The 20,528-nt window shown below is 34.7% G+C and overlaps 2 protein-coding genes across 5 annotated transcripts in view; both read right to left on the minus strand.

The window, feature by feature from the left end:
- LOC136419171 (QRFP-like peptide receptor) overlaps positions 1 to 6,671 on the minus strand; it is a 37,881-nt gene extending 31,210 nt beyond the window's left edge. For 2 of the 3 annotated variants that reach the window (XM_066405359.1, XM_066405357.1), the window contains exon 1: positions 6,439 to 6,671. The gene's annotated coding sequence lies outside the window, so the exon portion shown is untranslated. Of the gene's footprint in view, positions 1 to 6,434 lie in introns of all 3 variants that reach the window. The other variant, XM_066405358.1, reaches the window with a different exon arrangement.
- A 3,851-nt stretch (positions 6,672 to 10,522) lies between these two features.
- Positions 10,523 to 18,018, minus strand: e (nonribosomal peptide synthetase ebony). Of its 2 annotated transcripts, none has more exons than XM_066405351.1 (16): positions 17,840 to 18,018; positions 14,903 to 15,040; positions 14,696 to 14,849; positions 14,508 to 14,638; positions 14,077 to 14,241; positions 13,652 to 13,878; positions 13,115 to 13,177; positions 12,850 to 13,060; positions 12,677 to 12,796; positions 12,417 to 12,613; positions 12,096 to 12,330; positions 11,625 to 11,837; positions 11,432 to 11,567; positions 11,111 to 11,374; positions 10,867 to 11,050; positions 10,523 to 10,809 (listed from the first exon to the last, which is right to left on the minus strand). In XM_066405351.1, exons 2-16 carry the CDS (start codon positions 15,030 to 15,032, stop codon positions 10,666 to 10,668), a joined length of 2,574 nt encoding a protein of 857 aa, XP_066261448.1. In that variant the 5' UTR covers positions 15,033 to 15,040; positions 17,840 to 18,018; the 3' UTR covers positions 10,523 to 10,665. The 2 variants fall into 2 exon arrangements, with proteins under 2 accessions (XP_066261448.1, XP_066261449.1); XM_066405352.1 differs by having other exon boundaries at positions 12,850 to 13,063.
- Between the last annotated feature and the right edge of the window lie 2,510 nt (positions 18,019 to 20,528).

The following is a 20,528-nucleotide window of genomic DNA, read 5'->3' on the forward strand; positions in this document are numbered from 1 at the left end:
ATGAATAGAGGAGCAGTTATTCTGCTTTACATGTTCTGTACGGAAGAAATTTCCATATCTCGATTAATTTATTCGAGAGAATTTGTTTCTTATGGGTTCATGAGAATTTGACTTTGTTAGTTTCGCTAAAAAATGGAAAATTGAAATATTCAGTTCAGATTAGTCATACACTAAGTACTCATGTGAGCCATGTGTGTATGTGAGTTATGTTATATATGTATATGTTATTCCAAGACATTAAGAATCTTGGGTCGCCAAGGAAGGCAGGTCTTGTTTCTTGTATAGCAGTTCAGCAAAAATATTAAGTTAGATATTTTATCACACAAAATTCGACATTGCCAGATATTATAATTATTCTGAGGGTGCAACGACAAGTATTCTAAAGAAAAAATGTGTATGATTCACTAAGTTTAACGCAGAATCGACATAGAAAAGAAGAAACGATCCTAAGCTGTGACCTCATCAGTAAGAGGTAAATATGCCGCCGTGAATCAGGGTTCAAACCAAAAATACCGAAAGTGTATTGGCCGTTCCTCTCTTATTTTCCCCGAACCTTTTTAAAATTCACGCATAACTGCAGGACCCTGAAGTACGAAAAGCAAATTTCGGTTTATTAACTAACAGATTTCATGAAATAAGGTGTATGGTTGCTTCGAACCCTTTTTGGCGAGCCCTAAGAATGAAACATCTCTATTAATGAGAAATTGGTTAAAAGGGGAGAAAGCATGGAAAAAATATCCCTACTCGTATAACGACCTTTTTGTAGCCTCCAAAACTGTTTGCTTTTAGGTGTAAAAGGTTAACTGTACAAAAGAAACATCATGTAATGGGGATGGTTTCCTGATCTTAATTTTCAAAGGCATTGTGTGGGTTTGTGTTCAAATTAAAATAAATAAGGCATCCTGGAAGGAAATTCTAAAAGGAAGGTTATTTAATGCTTCGTATTTCTAGCTTTACTTCGAAGTAAGAGGCGTGTAAGCTCATCTTTCCTTCTTGTGCGCATCAAAAAACATTTGTTCGAAAAAATGTACTAAATACTTTTTCCAGAGAACTAGGTAGGAAATTTCCTTTGAACACCTATTTCCATCCATCTGATACGTATAAACTTATAATTGCGATTGTGTGTTCTTATATTGTAGGTAACCAATTATGGGCATGAGGCTGCCTTTTAACTTATTATTTCTTCAGCCATTCCAAGGTGTTTATACTACAATTACGTGGGAATTATATGGATTACTTAAGAGAGGTCGAATCGGTTGAAACCGCTAAAAAATTGCACAAAATAACATTTAATTTTCAGCATATTAAAACAGTGAAGTAAAAGTTCAGTTTAACATTGTTAGCAAATTAAAAGGAAAAATACAAGTTAATCTTCTAAAGTATAAATAGTATGAGACATATTATTTTTTAATCCAGAAATTGTTTTGGCGTCACAAACTGCCAGACACAAATGCAAATTTGCCAAATTCTTAGCATTCTTTCAAGTGATTAACACGTTACACACAAGAAACATGACAGGCCCGTGATTTGTTATTTTTCCTGTTAAGTTTCTGCATTTTAAAATAGCTAATGAACAACAGCGAAATTAATGAAGTGGGGTACGAAATCATTCCAATTTCCGTTTTTGTTTTCCAAGAATGATGAATAATATTTTCACATACATTTATTTTGTGTTGGAAAATTTTCTACCGCATCCATAAGATCCTTAGAAAGTTTCATAAATACGTGATTCGAAATCGAAGTTTGAAATCATTAAATTTCTTTTATAACCTGCGGCTAAATAAATAAATTAAAAAAATGTAATGTAACTTAATATAATTTAAAAGTAGTTAATATTTAATATTGTTGTATACAGGGTATTTCAAATTCGACCCTCACCATTGGGATCTCGGAAACTAGAGGAGACACGAAAAAGTTTAAATGGGGGCAAAGTTGCGCAATCTAGTGCTTGATCGAATACCGTTTTCAAAATTTTAATTTTCCGAGTACTTCCGAAGATATCCGAGAAAAACTAAAAATTGGAGAATTCATTTTTATTTATTTTTAGCGTTATTTGACAAGAAAGGTTAAATCCGTAAGCACATTTTCATTGCCACTTTTTCTCAGCTACACAATGACATATTCAAATTTGCGATCCGACGTTTCGTCTTTCGGCTACCATCATCAACTTTATTTTTTCTTATGGGCGCCATATTGGATTTTTCGACAAAAAAATAGTACGTTTCATTCTGAATTCATTGATATAGAACTTCTTATAATTTACTTTTTTAAAAGCCGAAATATTTAAATAAAAAGAAATATTACATAGTTGGCCTTGACTCCATCGAAAGACTTTCTTTTGTTCGCACTATATGACAGAACTTTTCAAACGAATTTAGAGCGTGTGCAGATTTCCAATGAAAATGAGTTTCCGAAGTGAAGAAAAACGAGATATGTTAAGACTTTATTACAAATTTGATAGGAACAGTACGAAAACAGCTCAAATGTATTTTGAGTTACATCCGGAAAGACAACAGCCGCATAGAACATTATTTAAAACTTTGGACGAACATTTAGCTGAGTTTGGTGCTTTTGAAAAACCTAGGATGAACTATGGAAGCAGAATGGAAGAAGATACTAGAAATAACCTACTGGCAGAGACAAAACTAAATTGTTATTAAATGTTACAACAAGTGCTCAAATTGACGACCTTCCTCCTGCATACATAAACGAACACGTCTATTTAAATTAGTGACAGCCCTAATAATATTTCTCCTTCTGATTGCTCTACATTGTGTAATGATGTTTTCCCTAAGTTCTTCTATTGTGTTATAATCTCGATTCTCATATATTCTGAGCTGTTTTCGTACTGTTCCTATCAAATTTGTAATAAAGTCTTAACATATCTCGTTTTTCTTCACTTCGGAAACTCATTTTCATTGGAAATCTGCACACGCTCTAAATTCGTTTGAAAAGTTCTGTCATATAGTGCGAACAAAAGAAAGTCTTTCGATGGAGTCAAGGCCAACTATGTAATATTTCTTTTTATTTAAATATTTCGGCTTTTAAAAAAGTAAATTATAAGAAGTTCTATATCAATGAATTCAGAATGAAACGTACTATTTTTTTGTCGAAAAATCCAATATGGCGCCCATAAGAAAAAATAAAGTTGATGATGGTAGCCGAAAGACGAAACGTCGGATCGCAAATTTGAATATGTCATTGTGTAGCTGAGAAAAAGTGGCAATGAAAATGTGCTTACGGATTTAACCTTTCTTGTCAAATAACGCTAAAAATAAATAAAAATGAATTCTCCAATTTTTAGTTTTTCTCGGATATCTTCGGAAGTACTCGGAAAATTAAAATTTTGAAAACGGTATTCGATCAAGCACTAGATTGCGCAACTTTGCCCCCATTTAAACTTTTTCGTGTCTCCTCTAGTTTCCGAGATCCCAATGGTGAGGGTCGAATTTGAAATACCCTGTATATGCTATTCCAAGTTATTCAAAATCTCTGCTCGCCATCGAATACAAATATCATTTCATTGCATAACTAATGAACAGTGACAGAAACCGAATTTGACATATGAGTAAAGTTTAAAATTAAACAAATGTCAAATTTTAAAAAGCATGAGCTGGATTTTTAACCTTGCTCTGTCAAATATGGACACTAGTCGCACATGTCTATCATATGGCAAACTCGGTTGCTTTCGTTGTCCGTTATTTACACTGAGGAGCAATAACTGATTTCCATGGCACCGCGTGATTTTCGATAAAGTAGAACAGCATATATGTATCTCCAAACGTTAAAATATATATGATCCCAGTTCCCACCATTTTAAACAACTTTTGCAAATGTCACAGTAATTTAGCTATTTAGTAATAAAATAGCGTTTTTTATGTCTCTTCCTACTTCTATTATGCGAATATCACTAGTTTTCTAGAGATTAATGTCAGACTTAAAATAACATTCGTTTGAAGATTTCTAGGAAACGTCAGTTGAAATTTGAAATTTACTAATTAACGTTTACGATGCTGTAATATTTTCCAAATTGTTTCTGATGTTTTTACATAGGGTTTGATTAACGGTGATGTATAATAGATTTTTGCGTGGGTATTTGGATTTCTTTTATGCCAGGTTAGGTACGTCATATAGTGGCACAAAAAAAATGAAAATGAATAATAGGCGCCTAATAGCACGATTATTTTAATATAAAATCTGTAAAGAGTTATAATAAACAGCTGGAAATTTTATTTACCACCTATAATTTAGACCACATTCGAACGAAAATGTGAGGTATAAGTTCTTTAAAAATCAGAAATTGAAAAAGAAGAAATAAGTAATGGAGTAACTTAAGGAAAAAACAGAGGTTTCAAGGAAAAAAGAGCAACAGTGGCAACCCTGTTTATTGGTTTATGTGTATATATCTCAAGACATATGCATATGCGGCTTTAGCCTTGAAAGAATGGATAGGAAGAAAGGGGATGTTGCAAGCAGGCATGGGGGCAGGGAATGTGTTCGGGATATTTATGGCAGTTTCACTATGGAGACTTGCTGCACTTTAGCCAGCTAGGAATCTTCAAAATAAATAGAGGAAGAAGGAAACAGTGTAAGGAAAGGAGTAAACAAAAAGTTAGGGGACTTTCGCAAAAGGAATCGAGTTTCACTTGATGAAGTCAATAAGTAGAAACGCGGGTGCCAGGTTGTCCCTCTACCTCTCGCCACCTTCACTTGAAGGCTTGATTCTTTTTGCGGACATACTACGAATTTTTCCTTATATTTATGTGGGATTTATCTTTTATTCGGTTGTCTAGGGTTTATGTATAATTGGGATAGGGTACAATACGAAGCTTAAATGGTAACTTAATTAGTAAAAACTCGCGTCACTTAGTTCGTCGTTCACTCCGGATATCAAAGAGAGTGATTCTCCTTGTCACAAATCTTAAATATTAAACCTGGGGGTAATAAACCAGTGTCGTACCTCGAGTAGAGGCCAGCGACCGTTACAACATCTGGCTGCTGCGAGCCAGCACCACGAACCATCCTTTGTTTGAGCCCTTAGCAACCATCCTCCGGCCCTTCTTCCTTGGTTCAAACAAAGAGATGTTCGCTTTTTGGGTTTTTTCCGTGACACAGATTCTAGGAGGTTACTGGGAGAACCCAGCAACAGCCGAGAATCACTCGAACTCAGGTACGATACGCATGGGCGTAACATCGAGGTACCTCACTTTTTAATCCCCCTCGGTTCCTCAACCCTAATTTAACTAATACTATCTAACAAATATTCGGACTTTCCCGTTGGTGTCTCGATTTGGTCAGACAGTAATAATTACATTTAGAAGAGTTAGAGCGATCTGACGAGCGGATCCTACATTTATGGTTCATCCTCGGGAAATTCTGAGTTTTTCAGTAGTCTTTCTTAATTCTAAGAACCTGTAGTGCAATAAAACAACTGAACATCGAAAATGATGAATACAATCAAAATTATTTTTGATAGAACGTCCTGTATATTAGGTATTTTGAAATCTTGAAAAAATCCTTTTAACGTTGTATCATAAGTCCATAGTCGTATAAATTCAGGTTAGGGGTTCTGGTAATGCTGAAAAAGCAGTAAATAATTTTAGGCGAAACTTCTTTGAAAACATAAAGAAATTTAGGTCAGATATTTTGAAAATTGTTAAGGAACAGACTACATAAAAACAAAAACTATGGAAGATATTTAGGTCAATTCAGATTGTAGGAAAATCTTGCGGGAAAAAGATGCTTCAAATTACTGAGTTCCTACGAAACAAATCGCTACATAGATGCTATACAGATAAACTCTAAGGAAGAATTTTTCAGGGCGTTTTAAATTAAAAAGTGGAAAAGTTCATATAAATATAGTTCAGTATCCGCTTTCCTACTGAGATACGGGGAGTTAAATTTTTAAGAGTGGTTTCTTTATACAGCTCCTCCAACTTTTCAGATATTTAGCTGAAATTTCTAAAATTGATTCGTTCTTAGGGTCCACGCTAATTAGATATGCCAAATGGTTGTGAGTCTACAGGACGATATTTAATCTAGGATTCCGCCCTTTTTTCCTATTTTTGCGAAGTTATGTTGATGTGATTTTTTTTCCTTAGAATGAACTGAACAATGGGTCCCTAGCATCCCTAGCAATGGCTCTCTTGTATGCATATTAATTGATTCTTCATAAGGTTAGAATTTCCATCGAAATGGAAAAATTTGCTATTCGATTGAGTAGAAAAGTAGGGACAAAATATGGATATAATCCTAAAGAAACGTGTCCTCTTAGGAGGTGCCGGTTAAAGACCCAAATTTTTGGTATTCAAATATCAAAATAAAAATGTAACAAATGAAGAAAAAACTGAGATTAAAAACAAATAAAAAAATATTTAAGCTGATTATGTATATCGAAGTGAATCCTCGAACCATACTTAATGCTTGTCAAAAACTTACATTTCCAACGTCTCAAAAAAACCCCGGATCATTTCGTTGAAAAACCTGTTTTGAGAGTCAATCATGATGAATTTTCATGCTCGAAAAAGGGCCCAATAAGGCAACAGCAAAACTTCGAAACTTATCAATTCTGATACGTAAAACGCGCGAAAATATCGCGAACTTGTGCGACAGAGGAGCGTTTTCAGCAGCAGGAAGCGCCGTCCGAAGCCCGTTTAAAAACAAACTGATTGGCGCTGTTCCGAGTCTCCGTTTTCAACTTTTCATTCATCAGAAAGACCTCTCGTATCGCGATTACGCATTGGGCGAGGACGGAAACCTCTAAAGAAGGGTAACGTTTCCCATTTTTTTTGCATTTCCTAGTGACGTCACCCCGAATACAAGAATTAAACCAAACTGCTGTTCTTATTGGGATATATGGATTGCTCTTTAAGTCGCTGCAAAAATGTCCTTTCACGTAGAGGAAATTTGTCGTCTCCGTTACTATTTTGCTCTTCCCAATTTAGAATTGTAAATTTTCCCGGGATTTAGGATTAGGGTTTTTAGTTCTTTCCAGGGATTAGAGTGAGCTTGAGCTTGAAATAAACACAAAACAGTTTGTTTGCTGCGCGGCAAAAATAATAAAACATGAAAGTTTGAATATTTGAGTGTACAGTTAGATTAACTACTTATTAGGGAAGAACTTCACAGACCACTGAGACAAGAAGGTCAATGGGAAAATATGTGTTTTTATTTGGAATTTTCGGCAATGCCATTCCTGGAGGAACTTACACGGATAATCATAATTCTGCATTTTTAAGATAATAAGACAGAATCCCAAACCCGATTTTCCTCCGCAGCAATATGAAAAAGATGTGCCACTTAGGTACATGTTCAGGTTTATTTCAATTGTACAGTACTCCGAGCAACATTCCTATTACATTGTTAATATGGCAAATCATCCATGGCCTGGAACGAGTTCCGGATATGTTAGATAGTTGATATCAGGCAATTCTTTTTTTAGTTCAGTGAGTTAACGGTCGGTTATGTATACACTGTGTCCTTGTTAAGTAGAAGAAAAGCTGCGTATTCCAGGGAGTGGTCTCACGACATAAACACCAATGTGCTACCAAATGGGCCGTACCAGCCAATACATACAGCCTCTTACCTAAACGAACCAGCGAAAAATTATTTGTTTAATTTTTTTGAAATGAAAACATATTTGTTTATTTGAATTTCGTGTTTATTTTTTTCTCAGTTAGTCAGGTAACACCGTTAGGATAAGCTGAAGAATTTAGCGACGCAATCCTAATCCCCAAATTCAATCCAAAATCCCAACTATCGTGCCCTTGCAGATCTGTTCATCCTTTACATAAATTCCTGGGATTTTCATTATTGGCTATAATGTATTTCCATTTGTTTTAATGCCAAACCACTCTATAAATATGTTAAATATTCAAATGTCTGCTGACCACGAAGATTAAATTTTATGGCAAACTTCAATTAAATATCTACTACGTCAGTAGTAAATAGAGCGAAATTAATGAGTCAATAAATTGGATTTGATCGGTGAAACTATTTTCGGTGTGTTCTTGCCGATTTATGATTGTGTTTGTAAATACCCCCAATCACGATTTTAACTGTATTTTCCAAAAAGTTTAACAAACGCGCACGCTACTCACGTTTCAAGTAAAGTGAAACATCAAACGAGGAACGATTTATTTTCGCAACCTGTACAAATAAATCATTATTTTATTTACCCGCTTTCAGATATTAAAACATTCGCAGAATTTAATAATAATTAATTCTCGTAAATCGTAAACGAAGTCAATCGAAAGAATGTCATCAGTGTATGGGTTTCCTGAGGCTCGATGATGGTAATATCGAAGGGAGAAATGTCCTGCAGCTTTCTAGAGTCGAATCGGTATGTCCTGCTGGCAGACCTTCGCAGCTACATGACATGCTGGGATAATTGAATTCTCCTTTGTTTTAGACTCACCACTTTCTTTAATAAAGTTTTATGTACGTTGGGTAACTAAGGGCGAATATGATCGGTGAATTCCATACCGTTTTTACGTACACCTTTTTTGTGTCTAAAAAACCGCTTAAAGCAGAGGCACACATCTCTATTGCAAATTTATGTATATAATTAAAATAATGAATTTCAATGTTAATGATATTTCAACCAATTTTACTATTCGCGCAGTATATCAAATAGACTTTGCAAAGCGACTTGAAGAGCCTTTTCGAGCCGATCTTGTCCATGTTTGAAAAGCGGCACCAAGTACCTTAATCAGTCGCATTAAATGCTTCTTGGTATCTGTGTTGTGGGGAATTTCTGTAATTGCGTAGTAAGTTCCAACAACGACTTAAAAAAAATCTTTCAGGAATATTGCGATTATTTGCTTTAACTAGAAAAGAAGATAAAGTTAACTCTTTAGACGAGTTTCAATTTGAGAGCATAAAAAATGTTATCTGATGAGCTCGAAACTTTATCTCTTCATACCATTTAATAGTAACTGTGCAGTTGGTTATGCAAATTTGACATATTACACGATCCATTGTATAACATTCGTTGAGATGGAAGAAGAGAGCATATCATTGTTTTTTACAGTCTTGAGGCCCCTTCTTGGCAAAAGAGACACTAATCAAGTGTGGTGAGATCCGAAGGAAATGATGTTGCCATGACGTCTTACGTCTTTTGCCTTATGCCAAACGATTTGGAATCGCAAATGTTCATATATTATTCAGAATTTCCATCTAACTTATTTGCATAATAAGTATTTGTGCCTTGCACGTTTTGTCTCAAACTAGAGACTATAACTTTTCCAAAATGATCATCGCATGCCGGCCGAACAAAAAGACAAAATTAACATTATTAAAAGAATCATAGGAATCATCAATTCAGTCAAATTCCAATTCACTTAGAGTTGGACACATTGTAAATTCGTACTGTAGCTTTTACCATCTGAATAAGTAAAAAATACCAAAAAGCTGTAAATATCGAGATCAATGGGAAGTAATAATACTTATAAAAATAAACTTTAAGACCCAGTTGCTTGAAGATAAACAAGTTTGAAAGTATTTGATCTTAAGAGGTGAATTGAATGTTGTTCGTCTTGTACTTGATCGATGGGCGAAATCTTGGCTTAAACTAATCAATGGAAGTTCTGATGGAGAATTCTGCGGAGCAAAGCGAGATTTGTTCTGGCTGCTAAAAGATCTGGGGAAAAAAATCAAATGATTTTTGTTACTTGAAAATGTGAAGGAAATATAAGATGTTTCAGGTTACTTGAAATTACGAGAAATAAAATTTAGTCCTTAAAGTTCAGTGGGAAAAATGTACGCTAGTGTGGCCACTTGTCTAGTAGTAAAAAGTCTGTCATTTCGAGTGAGTTCCGGTTGATAATGCTATCCTAATGTCGGGGTTATCAGAGAAAAGATCAGGCTAGTTCTAGGTTATTGAAATTTGCCACTATTTTCATGGACATCTGCGCAAACTTTGCCATTGTTGAAATGGATGTATTGTGGAGTGTTCAGTTTTTAGATACATTGGAAACTTGCGGGGAATTTTTGTTTACTTTCAATCACAACGCTATCCAGGTCACCCCTGATGTCATCCTCAATGATAAATCCTTAAAGAACAAATATGGTTGACAACACCCCATTACTATAATGTCGTACATTAGTATTCGATGCACTTTTCTTTATTAGCTTTGCGAGATTTCAAAATTTATGTAGATTGAATTGGATGCGGGGAATCAAAAGTGGCTTTTTCCAGAGGGGTAAACACCCCAGGACATTGATAAATGCCCTTGTAAATTGTTGTCTAAAATTTTCTACGGTGGTTATATTCGGTTATAGGAATAGCTAATAAATGGAGAAGTGGAGGAAACAGGTTTCCGGTTTTTATTAGACATATCTGTGGTTCGATATCCTAGAAGATAAATAAAGTTAATTTGTCTTTGGGGTTATAGGAAATCGTGTTGTGATTGGGAGGATAACAAAATACGCGTGAGATATTTTTGATTTATAAGTTTATTAGGTAATGTATAGTATACGTGTTTATTACCTTAGCTTATTACTAACGTGAATCACATACAATGCATTTCCAATTATATCTCTACCTTGCTACTTAAATAAATAAATAAATTTAATAACAAATATTTACAACATTACCATTTTTGTGACAAACGTAGCAGATTTCTAGAAATTCACAAGTTCTCCATAAAAACGGCACTTTCCTGCTTAATCCTCCAGCGCTTTCCAATGAATGACAGCCCTTTGGCTATCCGGAGCAAGACCGAATGGCTTCATACCGTTACTTGACACATACTGATTGACTTGAAAATCCAACATTGTTTTGTATTTATACACATCGTTTCCAAGTTGCTGAAAATTGCATTCATCCTAATAATACTGATGATGATTTTGAGATAAGTAAAATACCTGGGTCAAGGGACTGGTGTTTGTAGTGAAAATACCCTCAAACCCTCTCTCTTTTGCGAGTTTCAAGTTCTCTTGTTCCATGAACTGGAATACTGCCACATTTTCTCGTGGACTCAAGGAAGAATGTGTAGCCATCATAAAGGAGTGTTGGACCTTGCATTTTCCTAGAGGCAGCTGATTATCCCTACAAATAGTTGTATTATATAGCTAGAAAAAACGACTTCTTGAGATTATTTGTTGTTACCTCACTGGCCCTTCAATGCTTTCCAAAAATTCAAATATCACAGTTAACTTAGATTTAATGTCCACCTCAGGTTCATCATGAGCATCAAAATTAAGAGCTACGCCACATATTTTCCCAGTTTCGTTCCTCGCTATGAAACTGAGGTTTTTCTCCAAAAGTGGTTCCCAAAGGGCGTCCATAAGATCCTGGTAGTCCGTCACGGAAATCTCTGAAATAATCCATTGCTCCAAGTCGGCTTTTTGGTAGAAGCTTGTTGTCACCATACTATATGGAAAATAAAGATTTATGTCTAATTTGTTATGAAATTGAAGAAGAATTTACTCTAAAACTGGCAGCTTGTGCTCCGGTCGTAGAAGTTCTGATGTAAAACTTGGAGGCTGTTTAGTGATCTTCGTGTCTTCGGTCATTCTTTGCAGAACTTCTCCGAAATCGATCGCTGATATGAAGTCTCCAATATCTGCGAATAGTTTTGAAATTCAAACTAAGTTTAAGAGACTGAGAGTATTTTACTAACTTATGTGATATCCCTTTTCAGTTAGTCTGGATATTGTGAATATAGAGTTGAGCGAGTTACCACCGATTTCATAGAAGTTTGCATTTACGGAGATAATGTTCCTTGTAGATCGACCTAGAATGGCTGCCACAGTTTCGAATAGGTCTTTTGCTGCATTTAACTGATGGGATGGTACTCCTTCGTAACTAATTTCTACTGCTGGGAAAGAGTCATCTGGAATGATAATAAACACAAAGAAATACGCTTTCTTGTAGTCTGAAAGCAATGGCGAAAATAAAATAATGTTTCTCCTCAGAATTATTTATTAACGTTAATATGATTCGAATTATAATATAAAACTCACAAATTCATTTTTTAAAATCGTGTAAAAATGGGAGTAGAGGGGGGCCTATTATCAGAATCTATTTTTCTTAGGACTTGAACATAAATATTTGCACTCAACTATACTCAAAATCATATTTTGACTCTTACCATTATTATTCGTATTCTCATACATCTTCAGAAGAGCCTGTCGGTCAATTTTTCCATTAACTAACAATGGAATGCTGTCGATCAAAATCACTTGTGGAATCATGTAATTAGTAAGTTTATCTCTAAGAGCAACTTCTATTTGGTGTTCGCTGAGTAGTTCCTTCGTGATTACGAAAGCCAGAAGCATCTGGCTTATTTCGCCGGAATTGTAACATAGGACCACGGCCTTTTCAATCTAGTTTATTAACAAAGAGAAGGTTAATTAAAAACATGTCTATTTCAGACTGGTTTTAATTCATACTGATTTACAGTCTGACGTACCCCTTTAAGAGAGCTCACAGCTTTTTCCACCTCAGACAAATCCACGCGATGTCCTCGAATTTTTACTTGAGAGTCGGTTCTGCCTTCATACAACAACGTTCCCTTCTCAATTTTTGCATAATCTCCAGTGCGGTACAATTTGGAGAAGGTTGGATCGATGGCTAAAGGATTTTCGATAAACTTCTCTGGGTCGCGACCTTTCGCCAAATTCCGAATTAGTCAATATTCTGCCTTTCTTATTATTATTAGTGTAAGTTTACCATTGACATACCCAGCAGCCAAATTGAGTCCTGCAACGAACAGTTCCCCCACTTCTCCTATTTTTACAGGTCTAAAGTCCTTATCAAGCAAGTACACCATGGTGTTGTCAAGTGGAAGACCTAATTAAATTTAATATTAAATTCTCGATAAAAGTTACTCGTGTGAGACGTACCAATAGGTACTTTTTGGTGGTATTTCAAATCATGTAGTCCTTCCATTACATGATAAGTGACATCTCCCATAATCTCAGTACTCCCATAGAAATTGCACAGCTTATGGTTGTTGTCATTGAAATGCTGGAAAAATTCTTCTGCCAACGACACAGCTAATGTCTCTCCGGAACATATCCAAGTTTTCAGAGAACTCAGGACATTTTTGTTGTCCTGCTAGTGATTAATGTTACTTGTAAGAAGAAAAAATCTTTCAGTAAAGCTTACTTGCAATTCAAGATAAACCAGGAGGCTTCTCAAAAGTGAGGGTACCAAGATAAGTCGTTCAATCTGTAATATTAAAAAAGTTTTTCATTCGCGCCGTTATGCGAGGGTTATCAGGGGACCTAAAGTTTTTTCTCAATCACTTTTAACAAGTAATTTATTAAAATGAACCGAAAAGTTAAACTTCTTTCCATGCGGAAGTGATAAATGAAATTATGCGCCCTTTTGGTGAACGTTATTATCTATGCATTTGGAGTTTACTTCCAAAATTCCTTCGTATCATGGAATTCGCTGGAGTGTTTTAGGGCCATCATGTAAAATGCGATTACTCGTTGTTATTGAAAATTACTTACTTTTATAAATTCATGAATTAAAGATATAAACTGTCTCGTCGCAATGAACTTTTGTACTGTTTTAAAAATAATAATGTTTTTGGTAATTGTCTACCATAGATGGACAATGAACCACCCTCATTCGACACATGTTATGGACATTTCCGTAGGTGAACGTGCGAAAATAATTTGCTTAATTACCACTTACTTGATATTCATCAATTAAATTCACCAGCTTCTGAGGATCTTTCGTTAGGGCCTTGGGTACCACCAGAACGGATAAACCATTCATTAAAGGGCCCCAAATTTCACTCACGCTGTCTACAAATGTTAGGGCTGTTTTGAATACGCAGACCTTCTCCGTAGAGCTGTAAGGAAAGCTCCTGAACTGCCATTGAAGACGATTTAAGATGACTCTGTGTGGCAAGCGAACCCCTTGAAAGCAAAAATTTATTGATAATGTGGGCTCAAAAGTTAATATATTTTCTGTGTAAAGTAATTATATTTATTTTTTATTTGAGCTCTTTTATCTGCGTTGCGTTAATTTGTTGCTTTGATTATACATTGGAATTACTGTCAGCAATAGATTCTGAATGCTGACCAATTAAGTGCCATTATAATAATTATGGTTACCTTTGGGTACTCCAGTGCTTCCTGAGGTATACATAACAATGGCAAGGTCATCCTTGTCGTGCTGAAGTCTTTCACTTTTACTTAAAACCGTGTCAAACTGATTTGAGGAGAGATGTAAAATATCTTCCAATGATAATTTGAAAGTGTTCAAGTAAAACTCGGAATCTGAAAAAATGCGCAATTTTATTAATAAATTCAAGGCTCTTTACTACAACAATTAATTTATCTTTGTGCGTTTACTGCCAGCGAAAAGTATTTTGTGTTAAACGTGTAATTGCAAAATGGCCTTCAAATATTCGAACTAAGAACATATTCATTGTTTGCTTTTTCTTTGGCTTTGCTCGACAGAGTGTTTCACGCAAGTCCAACAAATATTACCTCAGATTATGTTCTTGAGACATATAATGCTTACACGGACATCAGCAGTTTACCTTTATCAAAAATCACCATTACGGGCCTGGATTCGCGGATAATATGTTCGATCCTGGGTCCAGGAAACGCATGGTCTAGTGGCAGGTAAGCACATCCAGCCTTCCAGATTGACAGCAAAATTACTATCAGCCTGTGGAATTTCAAAACCTTCAGGCAAAGCCCTTTTATATTCAATATTTCCCATTACTTATCACTTGGTTGCATGTTAACTGCCACAATGTAGTCTCCATCTTGGTTCTTTTGCAATCGATTTTGGATGATCTTTTGCTGAATGGTCCTGGCAATTTTATTCGTCAACTTGTCGATTTGCTGATAAGTGTGATGTCTAGTTGCCTCATTTTCTGCATAAAAGTTTGTCTGTTAATTCCGCTTGTTACAACCTGAATTATTTCACCTTTAAATATTACTGCAGTATTGTTCCCTTGAGGCCCTGTGGCCACCCTCTGGAATAAGTTGTGGAGCAGATCAGGTTGAAGTTGTCGCGAAGGCCCTTTGATTATCGATAGTTGGGGAAGGGTTCCCATGTTCCTTTCTAAAGGCAGAAACAGCAAATTGAGTAGGGTTACCTTCGGTACCGCCTTAAAAGTTCAGGGTAAAATACTTAAGGGTAAAAAATTTAAAAAAATTAAAAAAATAATTATTATGTTTCTGAAGGGCACGTGGTTTTACGTGTCGTTTTACTATCTGGGTCAAGATTATTATATGATTCGGCACATTAAGTGGAATGTTAGCAATAGGTAGGGTATAGGAAGTGATTAATTGCTTTTAAATTATACATTTTTTACTAATAATAATTCCATATGAAGGCAGCATATCATTTAATGAGCGTAAAGTAGTTTTCAGGGGAAACAAGCAATAGATTTCTGTGGACCAATTATGCGATCTTGTTCATTTCATAGCCAAAAAAATACAACAGTTTCCACGAAGCATTTATTTCCATTGCAGTGTAAACAATACATAGAACATAATTCTAAGAAATATTTATACGAAAGTAACAGTTTACTAAAGCTTTATAACTAATTTAAAAAAGGCGATTTTCCACTTTGGTATGTGTTGCGAAACACTAATGAGACTCATTAAAGATAAAATTCAGTGTTGATTTATGGCGCCAGAAGGAATGTGAATGCCTAGATCTCGGATGCTTTTTGGACATGTATCGAAGAGCCTCTTAGTTTTTATAATTTTATGCGTTTTCCATAAAAATTCCCTAGTTGCTTTTATGTTTTTCAAAGGATTTTAAACGATTTTGTAGGTTTCCGCAGTTTGTATGATTGGTAAGCTTTCTAACGATTGCATCAATGTCATTCATGTTTTTTCAAAGAGTCGTGCGAAGTAGTTCTTCGCGGATTCGTTCAGATTATTGATTAACATGTTCGCTACCGAGCGGCTTATACATGAGCCGCTCTCATTTTCGTAATAGCTCACTGCACCACTCGCGAGCTACCAATATGAGTCAACTTACCGTGGATTGAAAATTTAGATTTGGATTTGGTCTGGGAGAATTCCCGTCATATATTAAAATTGAATGGTCATAGCGTGCAAGCCGTGAAACATGTGTAAAGAAAATGCATCTTTTCGAAAATCTAGTAAGTTATTTCTTTTTATAAATACAATACAATATGTACCAAAAAAACTTGAATACTATATTTATAATATTATATTTTATAATTATATTTATTAATATTATATTTAACACATCAAGACAGAAGTTTCGTATGATAGTAAATTGGCGCACGAATTCAATTTTGCGCAACGAGAAGTGACGCCGTGAGTTGACGATGAATGAGTGAATTACTAATTAAACGTGTACTTTACGTTATTTTTTCTATTAAGGTCAAAAAATTGTAATTATTACTGCAAAATAAATTTTAATTTGAAGCATCTAGCCATTTTACGATGCCCACTCTATTTTTTGAAACTTGCCATTTAACCTGCATTGAGACAAGATGATCATAGCAGACCATTTAAAATCGGTAACAAACACCTTTAAAATCGAGCTTAGAACACGTTAGTTTTTTACATCTTCCAGATTGTGAGGAACTCCTAAATCCCATCGAATCCGACCCACCCTGTGTATCCGATCTAGGTCACCCTGTATACACTGCTCTCACCCAAACTTTATATGAAGGATTTCTCTAACACAAATGATTTTAGTAGAAAACTCCATGATCCATTTTAGCTTAAACGAAGTTAGGCAAAAAGGGATTAAGGGAGCCTTAACCCCTAGTCTAATTTAAACTTAAGGTAATTGTACGACTAGGCGTTAAAGAAGGTATGTGATTTCCTTGAAATAATTTAGATGTTTTAGACCCATATTTGCTAGAATATGTATAGATCTTATTTATCGGAGGGGCTTGATGCTTGTATTAAAGGAAATATTTACTTGCTGTTAAAATTTTTTCTACTGAATTCGAAAAACTTAGAACATAATACGAACACTTACAATTCCTCATCTAGAATAAACAATAATTTTAGGAGAGGGAAAATGCTCAATTGAATTTCCTTTACAATTTCTGTATGGAAAAGAATAAATAACAAAGAGAGATACTGCACGCAGGCAACGTTTTCTTACTTCGATTTTACCGCATACTTTAAACTTTATAATAGCAACAGGTAATACTTAGAATGAACCAACACAGTTCGCAAATTGAATTATAAATATGTGTTAGAATAGTGACATCTTTATTTCACTATTTTAATCTTAATTTATTTCTCCATCTTAAAGGCGACACTTCCATTCCAATCCATTGTTTTGAAATTAGTTTTTTAAGCGAGGAAGGTCGAATGGAAGGTATATTGTTCCATTTGTAATCTCATGCTTTCTAGTATTGCTCATCAATATTGAGATTAATTTGAATGTATATTTTGTTTTTTAATTTTCATTTTTTGTCTTAAATAGTTAATTTTAAATTAAGGCAATATGGACAAATAAAGCAGATAGCACTTGTGGTTTATGGGAGGAATAATACATTTTTTGATTTACCATTCCCACAAATCAAAATCATAAAAATTAACTTGATCCTTGAATAATGGAGGCAATTTGAATCTGCACCATTGAAGTACCAAATTGATCTTGGATAAAGTTAAAGTGATTCTGGGAAAAGCTTAGAGTACAGATCACTTAACATGTATCAAAAATGGTTCTATTCGTGTTATAACGCTTTTTAAAATTCTTCAAAATGAGGGAACTTCAAATTAATAAAATATTCGAATTAAGTAAAGTTAATTTGGAACGTATTTAATTTGAGTGAATTAATTTCTTCCCCTTTTCTTGAGACATCTTGCGAGGGAAATCATCTAAAAATATTAAATTTGTCTTCAGTAAACTTACATAAGAATAATCTCAGTATATTCTCCAAGTAACGTACTGTACGAACCACAATGTAACCCACAGTAAGGTCTTTACCGCGCGATGCACCAAACCAAATAAACCAACAAATTGCCCACCAACCAGCTCTTATCTCTTCAGCGTGTATTATGTTAATTTTGAGAAATAGTTTCTGACCTTGTCTTTCTTAACTTAGCGGTCTTCGACAAAGCAGGACAGACATACGTTTTATTGGCAGTGTGGTCAAGTGCCAATTTTCGAAATTACGAGTAATCAGTGGGGGCTACTACTGTAGTAGCACAGTACTATTCATAGCAAGGCACCACTGGGAGTTCCCCAAAGTGTGGTTAATATTTTTATTTGTAGTTTACACGATTAATGGTGTGCGGAATTCCTGTTTATTTGATGATTTAACGGAAATTCCTCCAAGTAATTGGATGGGAATTTTCAGTGGCACACTGAAAGTAAATCTCAGAAAAGGCTACTATCAGTGCGTGTAATTTAATTATTCCAGTTAATTAGCATCATTACTTATTTATTGTTTTCAAATATTGTTTAACCATCTGTGTTGTGTTCCATAGAAGCATGACGATATTTTCTTTTTGAATTGGAATTACACTTTACATAGGGTGAAAGGTCCAGTTCTATATAGTCTAGTCTAGGTAATGCCAATTGGTACTATCATGCAATGTTGTACCGGCAACACACATGTGGACATTGCCGGTAAGAAGTGATTGAATGAATCTAAGTAAATGGTAGTTTACTACCAAAAAGCTAACCCTTGTAAGGGTGATGACAGCAATGCTGGAAATTAATGAAAATAGGACAAGAAATGGGGACGGGAAATGAGGGTATGCAATATGATATTTCGTAACCTGTAATGAGGTTGAAATTATTAACATTACATATATGGTTGTAAATAAATAACTATTAGGCCCCAACCTCGGGAAAACGCTCCATTCCATAACCATGCTGCAAAGTTTTACAATTTCTCTCATGAAAGCAGGAAAAATGTGAAATGGGAAGGGAATTTTTCAGCTCAAAGCGAGAATTTCGGAGGCGCATGTTAACTCAAGTGTGTCACGTTCTTTCTCTGCCACTCAATTTTTTTGCGACAGACTAATGTTCGTCGGGAAAAGCCAGAAAATAAAACCTAAAAAAATGTGAAAACTGAATACCCTGTATATCAGTATTAAATTATTATTCCTGGAATATATTGTATGCCGGGTAATTCCGAAATACTTTGACAAACCTCGAATGGTGGCATTATTTTAAAGTAGAAATTTCTGATAAACACAGAGTTACTGGTATAATCGTTACGAAGATACAAGGTGTCGCAAATTTCACTAGGTTTTTTAGAAACAAAAAAATTACGATATTTTTCAATTGTTTGTTTAGTTTCTTAGAAAAAAGCTTATTGAGCTTTTTCCTTTTCAAGATAATCAAGTTTACCCTAGGTTCTATTTCAATCGACAATTACATAAAGAATAAGCCCTCAAGACCTCTACAGAGCAATTATCGCTGTGCAATTATTATCGATAGCTAGCGGGCAATTGCAACTGTAATTTTTCGATCATTGCATTCCTTAAATGGACAGTTTAAAATAGAAGGGAAAAATTAAGTATTCGAGCATACATACATTCATATTTTTCGTATTATTACTGCTTATGCGAGGAAATTGAGTTTATTAATCGCTTACTATTATATATGTCATTTACGTCTTTTCCCATCAACTATCGCCATCGCAAGGACCCAAAAAGTAAATTTTTAATTCATATTTAAAGGATAGACAAAAGTGACAGATTCTGATTACATGTTAAGGTCATAAAGGTGTGATTTTTCACACCCAAGCCGTTAAAGCTGCAGTCGTCCACATGGAATAAATCACAACGCACTCCAAATCGTACATAAGTTAAAAATCATACATGAATCATTTTATATGATAAAAGAGCTTGTTAATATTTAGTCGATGGAAAAATATTATTATAATTTAAAAATGAAATTGTCGATTTTAACGAGAAGTCATAGTCAGATTGCGTTGGAAATATCACCAGAGGGACTGTGGAAATGGTTTTTTTCATTTACCTAGAAAAAAGCTAAAAAATTTTAAAAATGGGTAGTTATTATGCAGGACATTTCAGGTTAGTTCTGATCAGTTCAAGTTTCATGTGTCTTTTGTCGATTGCTCGACAAAAAAATTACAGGGTATTTTCAAAAAGTTTGCTCCTTTTTATTTGTTGCTCCGTAAGTAGAGCGAGTGTTTATGATATCGTCATAAATTGACAGTTAAAATTTGTTTCATGCTAAATTAGTGGCGTACAGCTATAATTCATAAAACTTTATTGTTTGAACTTTTTTTACCAAGACCGAAAAAAAATTAATGAAAATTCTGTTAACCATCTCTTAGTTGAGTCTCAACTTACTAGCCTTAACTTCATACACAATTTTAATGAATCATTACTTAACCAATAAGTGTATTAATGAACGTGATTAATAGCCAAAACCACATAGCGCGTGAATGGGTGTATTAATACAGTTGAGATTATTAATCGCCCATTAATACACGAGTTAGTTACAATATTTTTGCGCCGACTGCAGGTATTGGCCATGCTTAAGCTCCTCCACAGGATATGACATGCTAGTCTCATTCCTTTTCACATATGTATTTATTCGATTTATTTGGATACTAAAC

Source organism: Euwallacea similis, chromosome 2 (assembly GCF_039881205.1).
Source record: "Euwallacea similis isolate ESF13 chromosome 2, ESF131.1, whole genome shotgun sequence".
Taxonomy (NCBI): domain Eukaryota; kingdom Metazoa; phylum Arthropoda; class Insecta; order Coleoptera; family Curculionidae; genus Euwallacea; species Euwallacea similis.

Excerpts from the sequence above, each read along its gene's own strand:
- e (XM_066405352.1), bottom strand. The coding sequence starts at position 15,032 with ATGGGAACCCTTCCCCAACTATCGATAATCAAAGGGCCTTCGCGACAA. Across the intron at positions 13,064-13,114 it reads TGGTTTATCTTGAATTGCAA|CAGGACAACAAAAATGTCCT; the intron begins GTAAGCTTTACT and ends ATTAATCACTAG. Across the intron at positions 11,051-11,110 it reads AGCATTGAAGGGCCAGTGAG|GGATAATCAGCTGCCTCTAG; the intron begins GTAACAACAAAT and ends AACTATTTGTAG.